Genomic DNA, 14,228 nt, shown 5'->3' on the forward strand with positions numbered 1-14,228 from the left:
CTGAAGAAATAAGCAAAAAACAATCCCAATAAAACAAAGAATTTAATTAAATAAGTAATTCTCTCGACAAAAAATAAGCACATGTGTTTATTTTCCCCTTATCTTATGCATAAGGGAGTTAAATGTAAATGCTTGCGTCAATTGAACAGTTGCTGGCAACTTTTAATGAACCCTGTATATGTTTTTCCTCAAATAAGTCTACCATGGGGCTTTCCATCCATCGAACTTAAAATGACCTGGAACTCTCATTCTACGCTAGGAAAACGTAAGCAACCATAAATGGTCATGTGACTTCGGAGATTCCATTCAAAATAATTGTTTTAAGCACCTTAACTAGTATTTTCTAAAACACCTATTTTTGGGGGCTTCGGCCAAACTGACACGGCAGCTCTTCAGGGCCAATGTTAGCCGGCGAGTGAACATACATGGTGACGTTATGAACGTTCATTTCACATATTTAATAACTTACCGATATATACAACGAGAGAGCTTCGCCCGAATGCTACCATACATAGGCTGCCGATAAACGACCAGATACCGATCTGCGCAACGCCAAGCTCCTCAAAAAAGAGCAGGAAAAATCGACTGCCCAGAATCGTACCTAGAAAATAAAGATAAAACAAAAGCATGTCAAGTTATCGTGGATTCATGTCAAGTTTATCGAGAACATATACGATATTGTAGCAAGTTTGCCGATTGTTGAGATAAAATGGATTGGTATGGGTGTGATATGGGTGTGACAAGAGGCCAGCGTGTAGGAAGGGTATCAGGGGTGGAGTAGGCATAATCAGATCAAGAACCGATAGCCGCATGTGCCGATAACCGAATTGAGTAGCATAAGGATCAACTTAAGTAAAAGTCCACTCTCGGAATCGATTTGTTCAATAAGATAGTAATCTGATGAAAGCACACATAAGTCTAGTCAAATAACGATCGAATTAAGCCACGATCGGTTCAGATGACAGATCTAATCGGATATAAAGTAATATAATGGTATTCACTTGAAAGACTTAATGTGTCGATCAATTAAGTTAGCAGTCCACACTATATAGACGGGAGTCATCCTGCCCTGGACGACATAAAAATGTTACAACGCCCTCCCTAACCAATGGACTCAAGCAGTCGGACTTGGGGAAGGTACTTCGTCTAACTAGCCTCTGTTTACCCAGGTGAGTAAAAAGGGACATATAAGGTGAGTTATGAATATAGTTATGTGGTCCGAATAAATGCTGCGTCCAATGGGATGTCCCCCAGGAAACGCGTTGATGTGATACAGGAATGTTGTCACCTGGGAGAGACTGTTTGAATTGTGCAAAAATTGGTGAATGGGGATGACACGTTAACAGTGCACCGTGGTTTCTGTTGTTGTTAAAGTCGTGTGAGAAGCCGGTGTACACAAGTGTACACAAGATTGTACACATTTAAATTTACCTATTTTGGGGTTATTATCATTACTTTTATTGATTCCTTACCGAAAGATCCACAGAACAGAGTAAAGGCAACAAACAACCCAGATCGTATCGACGTCCAGCAGAGAGGCGGGCTGAAGGCGTGAATGATGACGATATTAAGAGATGCGTACAGCACCATCATATGGATAAGCAGTAAGACTAAAATCAAGAGCGACCTCTTCTGACGTAATCTATCAGAATAGAAGAGAAAATCCAACATGCTGTCTTTATGATCAGATTTCAGTGTCGTCTGTTCTGTCTTCTCCTCTTCTTCATCGAGTAGAACGAAATATATGTAGAAGACATTGAATACCATGGCACCAAAGACGCACCAATATGGCGGAAGGAAAGAGGTGTTGGATATCCAGTAACCGATACCGACTTGAGTAAGTCCAGCTCCTAATTCAGATATCACTCCTAGAATAACTAGTCGAATTGTTCTGTCAACATTGGTTCGATTATCGGCTAAGAAGGAGTTGCACAGAGACATTAAGGCGGGGAATCCTCCCAGGGTTCCTTGTAAGATCTGCGGAACTATTAAAAAATAGAGGGAGGTGTTGCAATAAATAGTAGCGAGCCATGTCATGGAGCTAACGAGATATCCAATGTTAGGTATCAGGAGAGCAGCTTTGACTCCAAACATCTTCCCCCACGAGGCTATGATAGGGGCCACAATCAACGAAGGTAGCATTTCCGCGACATTCAGCCCTAGCAACCAGTAAGCGGTCTGCATTTGGACATGGTTATGTAAATCTGCCGTCGCCGATATGTTACTTTGACAAGTTTCGTAGTTGAATATTCCTAGTATGTCGGATTGCCCTTCGTAGATGTCTCCGTGGTCGTATGCGATCTTATGGACGACATATTCCGCGCGAATTACACCGAGAATGCTATAGGAAATGAAGAAGGTGAAGACAATTGGCTCGATGCTGACTGGCGGCGTCTCATCGGGGGTTACGTCATCTTCGTACTCCTCGTCTGACGAGATCCACTCAAACCCGTCGTCGAAGACGTTGGAGACCTTCACTGGCATTGTGGTAGGGATGCTATAGCAACGACCGTTACGTGGTTAACATTATTCACGGTTGGGCGATTTGCTGGCAGGCTATATTTTGGAGCGTGTAAGGAGATAAAAAGAGAATGATTGTAAAGTAACTGAGCACCCCAGATATATACTAACTTACAGCAGTCATTCATTGCAGTCCTTTCGACGTTAACTGATCACTTACAATTCAAGGTTACGTCGCTTAATTATTCGGAATTCATTTGTAACCCAAAATATGCTAGAAAGAAGTAGAAATGGTCAGTTATGTCCAGGCGCGTAGCCAGGAATTTGCCATGGGAGGGGCGAAACTGTAGGCAAACTATCAGAGCCGTAGATACGACATTGCTAGATATCTAAGCGTAGCGCCACCATGATTGACGCGAAGCGTACAAGAAAATTTTGGCTGAAAATGCCTCCCAGATCGCTTGAAATGGCACTTCCCAGACCTTGTAAGTTGCATCTTAGCATTTTCTCTTTTGAAATTGCTAGCGATATCATAAAAACATTAAAAAAAATTAAAATATGCTCAAGGGGGGCGGCTACCCCCTTCCACCCCCCCCCCACCCTTGGCTACGCGCCTGGTTATGTCACGCTTTGTGCAATATAATTAAATTTTCCCCGCTTTCAGAAATGTTTTAGTGACTTAAGCTGAAAGGTGGCATGACCATGGAAAATGTGCTTTCAATGAATTTTATTATATCACTCCCCGGTTCTTCTTTTGGTTTCCCGAAAGGGAAACACTATGGAGTCCACTTTACCCACCTTGCAAAACTTGTGAGGGGGACCGCGGATTGCAAATTCAGCAATGACTATAACACTGATCGAAAAGTCGGTAATTACTATTTACGGTTAAATTCGTCCAACAGGGCAACATACAGAAACGCTGTACTCAAAGCCGAAGACTTCGTTGGAACAAATCCATTGGCCAGAGACGGCAGGCCCTTCATTTCTCAGAAAGGTTTCTATTACTAAACTCTTAAGGTCTGCACTGTTTGTCAATGTTAGACTAAACAGGTAGAATAAGATTATCAAAGGAACATTAAAATGATTATCATTATTATTATTATGAAATTAGTAAATGTTGATGATATTATGTATTTAACATGTCTTTAAATGTTAAAATGTGTTTTGCTTGATCGAGAAATTGTTAACCCCTGTACAATAACCCATGTCCCTGAAGTTTTGGTTAGTATCATTATGTTAATAGCGCTAACGTCAGTTAGCTTTTAAATAAATACAAATTAGTGGAAATATATCTATAACGAAAATAACTGCTTGCAAGGCAGAGGACGTATAGGAACACACATATTTACATGTATTCTGAAATAAATTTATCATTCGACTCCTCCACAATGTATATTACATGCCAACCTTACGCATGACGAGTAGAACACTGTAACAAATTTTACGCGGTACACGTAGGACCCTTGCAATGTCATCAAGTTTATCAGGTCATATATCCTGAGTCTGCGTGCATGCTAAGTTCTTCAATACCGCCCTCATTACCTTCCGGGAAACATTCCATACAATAGTTTTCATTCACTGTATCCCATTAATTGAAATAAGTTAAGGTCAATGAAAGTTTACCAACGTTATCTACCTTGTGGAATATTACTTTCCCTGATGCGTTTAGCATTGTCAAATACTTATCAAATACTGTTTTCCTTCCCCCACGTGAACTATCAGAAGATTGGTTAACATCAAACTGAAGCGTTAGACTCAAGCTGGGACGGTAAAACTGATTGGTATTAAAGTAAAATTAAATAAAATCCACCCAATACTAAGCTTAACATGTATCCTAAAGTTAAATATACCGGATCAATAGAACACGATAATGACTTCCGCTTAAAGTTAATCATTGCTCGTGGAAGGTTTACGTCAAGTTAAGGGCGGATATCTGATATCTGCTGGTAGTTCATTGGATTGCTGCAAGGTGCATTCACTCACCAATTGGAGGGTAAAATAGGAATGAGATTGGAGTCCATTCAACACTTGACTATAAGCGCTCGTGAGCCTACATATCAAATATCTTAAGTACACATGTATATACCAGCAGAATATTGTATCATCTGTATAGAGAATAAGGCAAACTATGACACACAGGGCCAACGGCTGGTGAAACGGTCATTATGATAACACTTAATGTGCTCGTATTACAGCTGGAGGATTCGAGTTTTCTTCTACGCATTTGCTTTGTCCTTTTTCTTCCTTGTAAACCACCCCTCCCCCCTACACTCAACTTCCTCTCGCCTTTATATATTTAGTTTTACTCATCACCGGTTTATCAAATATCCACCATCAATTCGTTAATATACGCATATACGGGGGAGGGGGTGATTTAGACAGAATTTCAGCCTGGATATGTCATGTAGACTTCCAAAATAAAAAGGAAAGGGAAACCAATGAGAGTTGGCATTGCTCCATGAATATTCATGTTTTCTTGATATTCACCTATAAAAATACTACTATAAAATAATTATGCTAATTATCTGGAATGCTCCTTGAAGGCCTGTATAATGACGGCAGCACATTAGTACAGACCTAAATGTTAATGTTTTATTCATCGTTTTAGAAAAGTCTAATAATCCTACTGAAATGATGTTCGTTTAGCTTTCTAATGAACAACAGAGCATGATCATATATTGACATATACAGGGTTGTCATGTATTGTGAAAATGCTATATTTATAGGCCATAAAACTCTTAAGAGTTACGGATGACATCTAAATGAACTGAGCTAACGATCTGCGTGTTAGTCTTAGTAGTCCAGTCACTCTTATTGATGAGCCTTAGATGTTAAAAGGTTAATTCCATTAAAAAAATAACTTTAAAGTGGTATGGAACTATAACTTGGACTAATTGAATTAGTTAAAGGTACACTACTTATCAATAATTGATCCAAATTGTGATGAAAAAAGTGATGAATTTCTTTACATTTTCGAGTGCCCGGCCTTTCAGAAAGAAATCTTTACTTTAAACCGTATTTCAGGGGGAAAAGACCCAATTCGATTAAGACACATGATCTTTTTCAATCGAAGTCTTAAGTTGTTAGTTCCAAATTAAGTCAGTTTTGTGCTAAGATAATGAAAACCTTCTCGTAATTTTTTTTTTTCAAAATAAAATAAAACTGTTAGCAAACTGCTTATCCGCTAAAGAGCCTGTTTAAGAGAATGTGTACAAGTAAGTTGGCCTGACGTTTTGATCCTAGCAGGATTTTCTTCAGAGGCTGAATGACAAGTAACAGTAACAGAAGGGACAAAAACACACACGAGATACAGACAGGTAAATGAGCATGGTGAATACAAAGAGATAGATGTAAGAAGATTAGTAGACAATGGATGGAGAGAAGAAACAAACAAACAAACAGGGGAAGAGGAGAGGTAGGAGTAATGTTTTTGTCACATCAATTACTAGCGCTTACTGCACTACTGGTGCCGCACTTTCAGAACTTCTATCTGTAATCTTATACTGCATGTTTTTTTCGTCTTATACCTCTCCTGTGACTGTCGTATGAATTATGTTATGTGTTATCTCTATTTGTTAATGTTTTTATGTCTCTTATACCTCCTAGGAGGATACACATAGAGAGAATAAACCGAAACTGAAACCGGAGTTTCCCTTCAAGTGAGCTAGTGACTACGCAAGCGCGTTAACAGCCTGTAGGTATACGTAACATCAACTTGACTCAAGTACCGACTCGAGAATAACAATCGAATTTACCTTTTTTTCGACGTGTAGTAACAAATGCAGGTAGAAGTAAGAAAACAAGTCATCAACAAGTCTAATAGGTGACGGTATATATTTTTTTTCAATTTATGTTCCGTTTTGTGTTTCGTGTGTTTTTTTTTGGGGGGGGGGGAGGGGGTAAAGCATCGATGTAATAATGGCGACTACTTGGTTGGGATCACTCCGTTTTTTTTTAAATGTTATTACCATCACGTGACAGGAATAAACTTGTAGCCTATATATATATATATATATATATATATATATATATATATATATATATATATATATATATATATATATATATATATATATTTATATATATATATATATATATATATATATATATATATATATATATATATATATATATATATATACATATATACGCAAGGGGAACAAACAAACGCTCTTCCGGCAAATTCTCCTTTCATTATCCAAATATGGATACTGCTGTATCCATGCGACTGTATACTATATATACAGCTGTACTATATAGTACAGCTATACTATATACATATACATCTATATATATACACATACATATACATACACATACACATACACATACACATATACATATACATACACATATACACATACATATACATCTATATATATATATATATCTATATATATATATATATATATACACAGCTGTATACTATGTATGTATACACTGTATAATATGGATACAGTGTATACACTGTATACTATATATATGAAATGTATACTATGTGTACACTGTATACTATGTATGTATACTATGTGTACTATGTATACTACAGCTGTATGATATGTATTGTATACAATATATACTGATATATATATATATATATATATATATATATATATATATATATATATATAGCTATTGTCAAATATCATTGTCAAAACTCGTGTTTAATTGTTCCTGGAATTACTTATTTACTCCTTTCTTAACAAATTACCGTCTGTTTAGGCTAACAATACTTACTGTACGCCGACGATTTCCGTATATTACGGGTAGCTTTATATCGTTTTTAACTCAGCTGAAAGCTTTCAGCTGAGCTATAGCGTTCGTGCGGCAATTTTGCCGAAACTTCTGTCACTGTTTGACACCGTGTTTGATTGGCTGCCATTTCGTAATTTTCCTTTAGTTATAGTGTGAGTGGTTTTATGTGAGTTAAGTTTTCATTCCTGCGTTTTCATAAATTTGACACACCCACCCACTCACAATGCTCTTTTATTCCTTTGGGTATTCAACGGACATTCTTAAGTACAGATTACTTCGTCAGTTAGGCGAATATTCCAACTTGTTTCACGTGTCAAGGATACAGCAACAAAGAGATTAGAATAGCATAAGTTAAGCTTTTTTTGAAGAACAATTGCCGCAGATGACGTCACAGACCGCCTATTATAATCCACTTCCTGGAGTAGTTAAAGATAAGCCGTACATTGTTTGCCACCAGAAAGCTCCTTTAAACACCTCTTGGCCGAGTTCAATACCTATGCAAAGCACTGGTATAGGATTTAGGCCAGTTATAGGTACCGGTACGTTATGACGTATTACTGACAGTAAGCGTATCAAGGAGTCAGTTACTCCGATGCAATACAAAACGCTATGAGTAAAATACATAGTTGTATCGGCCTAAGTGACATTTTCAAAGAAACATTATAAGAATCTAACCGAACAACTTGTGTTCAATTTTAGCCTTAAAGAAGCATTCTAGATGTTTATCCTGTTTTAAAGGTGAATGAATATCTTGAAAAGCAGAATAGCTATTGAACTATACTACTAAACTTTTTCTTTAGTGGGCCTGTGTCACATCAAGAATAACATTTTGCCTTAAGTAATCCCTTAACGTGTGTCTTTAAAAATATTATTTCATGTTTCAACAAAAAATGTCTAACTTAATTAGCCTCCGTTAATTAAGCTTCGATCACATGTAATATTGTATTGAGTATATATGACTATTACTCGAAAGTATATATTAATATTTGTTTTAATTTACACAACAATTAGTCCTCGGCCGCAACTTGCAGAAGCTGCTTTCGTTCAAAACCACTCTTGTCCAAAAAATGTGATTGCGATTGAAAAAGTTCCATTTGCACCCAGTCGATTCGGAGAAAACTGAGAAGAAGAATAAATTAAATTAATATAAACTCAAAGAAATTGATAAAACAGAATCTTACCTCAACTTTGAAAATAAATCCTGTCCGAAAATGTGCTTTTTTTCTATCGTCCCTTTTGGTTTAGGACTCGCGTACCATTAAAAGACACACCCCTATACGTTTGTCGACTGTATGGTACGTGTTGTCTGTTGAGATGAAAAAACTAATTAGTTACCTACCATCTGCCCGAACTCTTGACTTCCCATCATGCCTTGCGAATATCCACGGTGTTAACAAGTACCATCGGTTAGAAATAATCACTAATCCAACCAGCAACTTTTATGTCATTGCCGAATTAAGTCATTTTTGAGTACATGTCGTTAGTATTGTCTTTTTTGGCGTATATGTGGGTAAGAGAAATATTAGCATAGGCCGTACCAAAACTGTACACTATTTCAATGAACACCGTAGTAGCCTAGGGTTGCTATTAAGTAATAGGCATATGTCACGAGGTGCATTTTTTTTTTTTTTTTTTTTTTTTGTTGTCGTGAGGTCGTTACAATAGCCTGCTTGTCACAGACAATTAACCTGTGATAGAATAGGTTTTTACACACCACCGCGACATTTTCTTTTTCTGCAGTACTGACAGGCAATGGGGTGCTACAGTACCCAATCATATGCGCGAATTATATGTACTGAAAATTGTATTGTTCACGCGATGTATTGCATATTCTTACTTATATTCCAATCTATCTTACATTCTGATCAGCTGTTTTATGGAAATGTTAACGTACAGGCAATATGATTTTTTTTTTTTTAGGTAAAGGCGTGAACACTTTAACGGAAGGACTTAAAGGCTGTGAAGACTCTCGCAAAAAGAAACGTCTTATACCGGTAATCCGACCTAGTTCCGAATGAGGTGTAAGAGAAGTGTTAGACACCACCATCGATCCCAGAAAATACACCAGAGCTTGCTACCGCCGGTAATTAGACACTAGTGTACAGTCCGTATATACAACTGCGGTCAATACCCACAGCACAGTGTACAAACGATACAGCGAAGGACATCTCAGGTCCAGCTAAAGATAACAAGGTTTCACGTTTCATTACTATCTGCATTTTGTAGCGACAAGAGAAAAACTTCACTTGCAAGCAACGGAAAGTTAACTTTTTAAAGATGGCGGCACGCTGTTTGGGGCGAGTCTACAATGCATTTAAGCCGTTTTAAGGATTTTATAAAGGAGGGTGGTTCAGGGGTCGTTATAGGGCAACTCCCTGGGTTCACCCCTAGGAAAGAGGAACTGATGTTATGACGTCAATCGATGTATTCTGAGGCATATAAACCATATTATAAATAAAGTCTATAATTGGGTATGGGTTCTGTTAATAAATACCAAGACTGATTTTTTTAAGTGAGATTTCAAAGGCAGTTCCCGGATGTTCCTCAGATGAGTGATTACGAAGGTAAAAACGTAAGTGATAAAGACACAAATATGACAGGAAATATTGTGGATTAGAAATAAAAGTATATTATTATGAAGCCTAATATTCAGAATATAATAATAAAGAGCAGTTCATTAAATTCCTTTCATAAAACCTGAAGAAATAATCCATTGTTTTCCTTTTTGTAAAGTACACAATCGTATAAGGAAAAAAAAGAATAAAAACAATTAAAAAGAAAAGTTATATAGATTATGTTTTAAATTCGTTTAATCTGTTTGATCGTTTTTTTTTCGTACACAATTATTTTAAGAAAGAAAAGTCATGGAACTTGTAAATGGAATGTGCAATTTTTTTAATGAAACAGGTAAGGTGGGAAGATCTTCTTATGAATTCATACCACTCTATACTGTTCTCCCACATCATGCACTCGTACTGACAGTATGAACAGTTACTAACCTTTCTATGATTCTACTGCTAATACTACTTTATACCGTCCTCCCGTATTATGCTTCACAGCACTTGTATACTGACGGTACGAACAGTTCCTAACCTTTCTCTGATTCTAATGCTAATACCACTCTCTATATTGTTATCTCCTACCATGCTTCAAAGCACTCGAATGAACAGTACGAACAGTTCCTAAACTTTTTTTCTGATTCCAATGATAACACCACTCTAAGCTGTTCTCCCATATCATGTTTCAAAGCACTTGTACTGACAGTATGAACAGTTCCTAAACTTTTATCTGATTCTACTGCTAATACCACTTTACTGTTCTCCAATATCATGCTTCACAGCACTTGTATACTGACAGTATGAACAGTTCCTAACCTTTCTCTGATTCTAATGCTAATACCACTTTATACTGTTATCTCGTACCATGCTTCAAAGCACTCGAATTGACAGTACGAACAGTTCCTAGCCTTTATCTGATTCTAATGCTAATACCACTCTATACTGTCCTCACATATTGTGCTTTGAACCAGAGCCTCACTGCATGGTTCTGATCTGGTTCAAGTCATAAATTTCTTAGCCATTTTTAGATGGACAGAAAACTTGATTAAACACAACTACTCTATATGTTATGATGAAAGATATTTAATATGCATGTAAGGATACAACAACTGAAGATACAAACAAATGTACCGATATGGATAGCAGTATATATATCAAGGTTTAATAGCACCCAGTATAAACACACACACATACACAGCTGGTTATTAGACTTACTTTAACAACCATTATCTTTAAACTGACAAAATCTCAAGAGATTTTGAAAGAGCAACAAATTTCTCTGTTTTATCGAAACATTTTCATTCAAATGTAGCGTCCTGGTATAACTTTACTATATTAAAACTAACTTAACTTAAACAAATTCTTAGAAGGCTGGTTTAACATGCTGCCAGTGTTTTGTTTGTTTTTGGTTACATTTTTTCAATTTTTTTTTTTTTATGTATCCTTTTTTCTCTCCTCTTTCTTCACAAACTTCCATCTCTTTGCATTTGAGACCGTACACTTCAAGGGAGTGATTTCAAAATGTCCACTTATTCAGTTTCACATTTTATTCTCTTTTAGAGAGAGTGAACTGTCTGAGGGGTCTGACAGATATAATATACAGGGATGACCCTGGGGTAGAAAACAATTCACGGAACTTTGCCAAAATTGCGGTATAGGCCCCAGTTTGCTGATGCTACCGTGTGTTAGGATAATAGTTTTTGTCCCCATGCAGGTTGGTTATCCGTAGGTAATGAAGAACATGCGAACGATGGATCAAATGATACAACGATGTTGTTAGAAATTCACGGAAATTGAGAGGTGTAAATCTCGGAGGTAGAAAAGAAATCACGGATATTGCGCAAATTCGCGGAAAAGAAGCTCATGCCTGAATTAACATTCACATCTCAGACATGATATACGTTAACATCGTTCACTTTAATCAAGATGTAACAACATCTTCTAAACAAGACTGGTAAAGTTGATATATTCAATAGTTAGAAAATAGCATGTTTTCATTTAAATACTCCCACAATACTAACACAATCCTTTTTTTCAGAAACAGACTGGCGAAGTTGATACAAAGCTAAGGAAAATTATGACAACTGGACCAATGTGACTACTATCTGTTATGATGAAAGTTATTGAATATGCATGTAATGTAACAGTAAAAGGTACACAATGTACATTTGTACGGATAGGAATGCAAAATGATTCAAGGTTGCAATATCACACAGTACATTGCCACAACTTAATGATAATGATTATCATAAAAATTATAAAAATAATAATGGTAATAATAAAAAATATAAAAATAATAATATTAATGCTAACGACAATAATACAAATTATAAAAATAATATGATAATGATAATGAAAATTATAAAAATTATAAAAATAATAATGATAATGACAATCGTAAAAATTATAAAAAATAATAATGGTAATCATAACAAATATAAAAATAATAATATTAAAGCTAACGACAATAATAAAAATTATAAAAATAATATGATGATAATGAAAATTATAAAAATTGTAAAAATAATAATGATAATGACAATAATACAAATTATAAAAAAATAATGATAAAGATAAAAATAATAAGTCATGATAAAATATGAAATAAAAATAATAATAATAATAACACCAACAATTATAATAATAATAACAGTAATAATAATAATAATAAAAATATTAAAAATAATAATAATAATAATAATAATAAAAATAAAATAAATATAATAATAATTCCAGTAATAATAATATTGAGGATTATTAAAACGCAAACACATCCACCCATAATGGTACTCAAGGCGCATCACAATATTACCCTGGTCAACGATAACCTGTCCAACATTGAGACAATCCATCCACAAGGCAACAGCTAAACAGCGCCCAACTGATCAGAGGGTAGCTTAAAATGTTTACTAATTTAATTTAGTTTACTAGCTATAGATAGAGAGAGTGAGGGATGGCTGAAGGGTGGTGACAGATATCGAATGAGAGTTTGAATTTGCCCAATCACTGCCACCGATATGAAATTATCATCGTTTACCAAGCAGATATTGAAATATAACAAAATGGCTACCACTAAACTTATGACAAACATAACTATTGAATACTGGTTCATGGATTTATATCATGAATAGCTTGATTCTCAATTCCATTTGTAGCAACATAGCCTTGATCGTCATAATTAAACACGTATAATTATTACACTAGATGTGTATGAATTGACTCAGCTCAATAGCAGGAGAACAGTTTAAAGGGTATGAAGACTCGCGTCTAATGCCGGTAATCTGACCTAGTTTCGAATGAGGTGTAACAGAAGTGTTAGACACCACCATTGATCCCAGAAAATACACACATACTTGCTACCGTTGGTAATTATACACTAGTGTACAGTCAGTACATACAGCTGCGGTCAATACCCACAGCACAGTGTATGAACGATAAAGCGATGGACTTCTCAGGTCCAGCTAAAGATAACAAGGTATCCAGTTTCATTACTGTCTGCATTTTGTAGCGACACGTACAAAACGTCACTTGCAAGCAACAGAAAGTTAACTTTTGCAGATGGCCGCACTCGCTTTGGGGCGAGTCTTCAATGCCTTTAAGTTGTACAGTCATTGACCTACGGATGTACCTTTCTGCATCTTCAACAAATGTGAAAATAATGATACAGTCCAAGCGGGTTTCTTGCAAATATCAACTAAAAACATTAGACGTACAGCGAAGGGTAAGGAGTAACTGCAAGGCCTATGTCAAACATTGTAACCTAGGATAGGCCTAGGATATATTTTTTTGGCCCTGGGCAGTATCATGATAAAGTATTGTAGGATTATGAGGAATATGAAACTTTTACTAAAGTTAGCACAGGCCAATGCCTATCATGCCTGAGCTTTCAAAGTTACCATCCTTATGGCCGATTGAGATAAATACACATAGCAAGTGGAGCATTATTTTCACCTTCGTTGAAGATGTAGGAATGTACATTTCCATAGGTTAATGACTGTACACACTTATACCTTTCTCCCGCTGTTAAGTTGGCTCAGTTTGTAGGCATCGGTTGAATTATTAATTATTATCCACATGACATCCAAAACAACTTAACTGCATGGTTGCGTCCACACACATCTCTTAAGTTAGAATTACAGGTATCCAATTATTTGTGAATGCCATTCTGTCTGCGTCGGAAAAAACGTTAAATATCCAATCCAAAGCAGAACCTGCTCTCGATACCACTTGATGCAATTCCAATGTTTAGATTAAATATACGCCAAAGATTTATTTCACTGACCAAAGCCAATGGTTACCTTAGCTGCTATGACTGGAACATCTCAACTACCTCATGAGAAAAAGGGACAGCATTTCACCTGAGAATGGGAACTCAACATTTACCTCTCAATGATTCTACCGACCACTTCATCAACTGCAAAAACCTGAAATGAAAAGAGAATCCATTTATCACAT

The 14,228-nt window shown here is 36.1% G+C and overlaps 2 protein-coding genes and 1 long non-coding RNA gene across 6 annotated transcripts in view; 1 reads left to right on the forward strand and 2 right to left on the reverse strand.

The window, feature by feature from the left end:
- LOC139982343 (lysosomal proton-coupled steroid conjugate and bile acid symporter SLC46A3-like) overlaps positions 1 to 8,650 on the reverse strand; it is a 12,961-nt gene extending 4,311 nt beyond the window's left edge. The window contains exons 1-3 of one of the 2 annotated variants that reach the window (XM_071995071.1): positions 8,555 to 8,650; positions 1,473 to 2,556; positions 470 to 601 (exon numbers count right to left, since the gene is read on the reverse strand). In XM_071995071.1, coding sequence (XP_071851172.1) covers positions 470 to 601; positions 1,473 to 2,484 — 1,144 coding nt within the window. In that variant the 5' untranslated portion in view covers positions 2,485 to 2,556; positions 8,555 to 8,650. The other variant, XM_071995070.1, reaches the window with a different exon arrangement.
- On the forward strand, positions 7,445 to 12,017 carry LOC139982344 (uncharacterized). Its single transcript, XR_011798146.1, has 2 exons — positions 7,445 to 7,953; positions 9,136 to 12,017. It is a non-coding gene; the product is annotated as an uncharacterized lncRNA (long non-coding RNA).
- Positions 10,917 to 14,228, reverse strand: part of LOC139982342 (aldehyde dehydrogenase, dimeric NADP-preferring-like) — a 32,793-nt gene continuing 29,481 nt past the window's right edge. For all 3 annotated transcript variants that reach the window (XM_071995067.1, XM_071995066.1, XM_071995068.1), the window contains exon 14: positions 10,917 to 14,197. In XM_071995067.1, coding sequence (XP_071851168.1) covers positions 14,153 to 14,197 — 45 coding nt within the window. In that variant the 3' untranslated portion in view covers positions 10,917 to 14,152. The remainder of the gene's footprint in view (positions 14,198 to 14,228) is intronic.

This window comes from Apostichopus japonicus, chromosome 16 (assembly GCF_037975245.1).
Source record: "Apostichopus japonicus isolate 1M-3 chromosome 16, ASM3797524v1, whole genome shotgun sequence".
NCBI lineage: Eukaryota > Metazoa > Echinodermata > Holothuroidea > Aspidochirotida > Stichopodidae > Apostichopus > Apostichopus japonicus.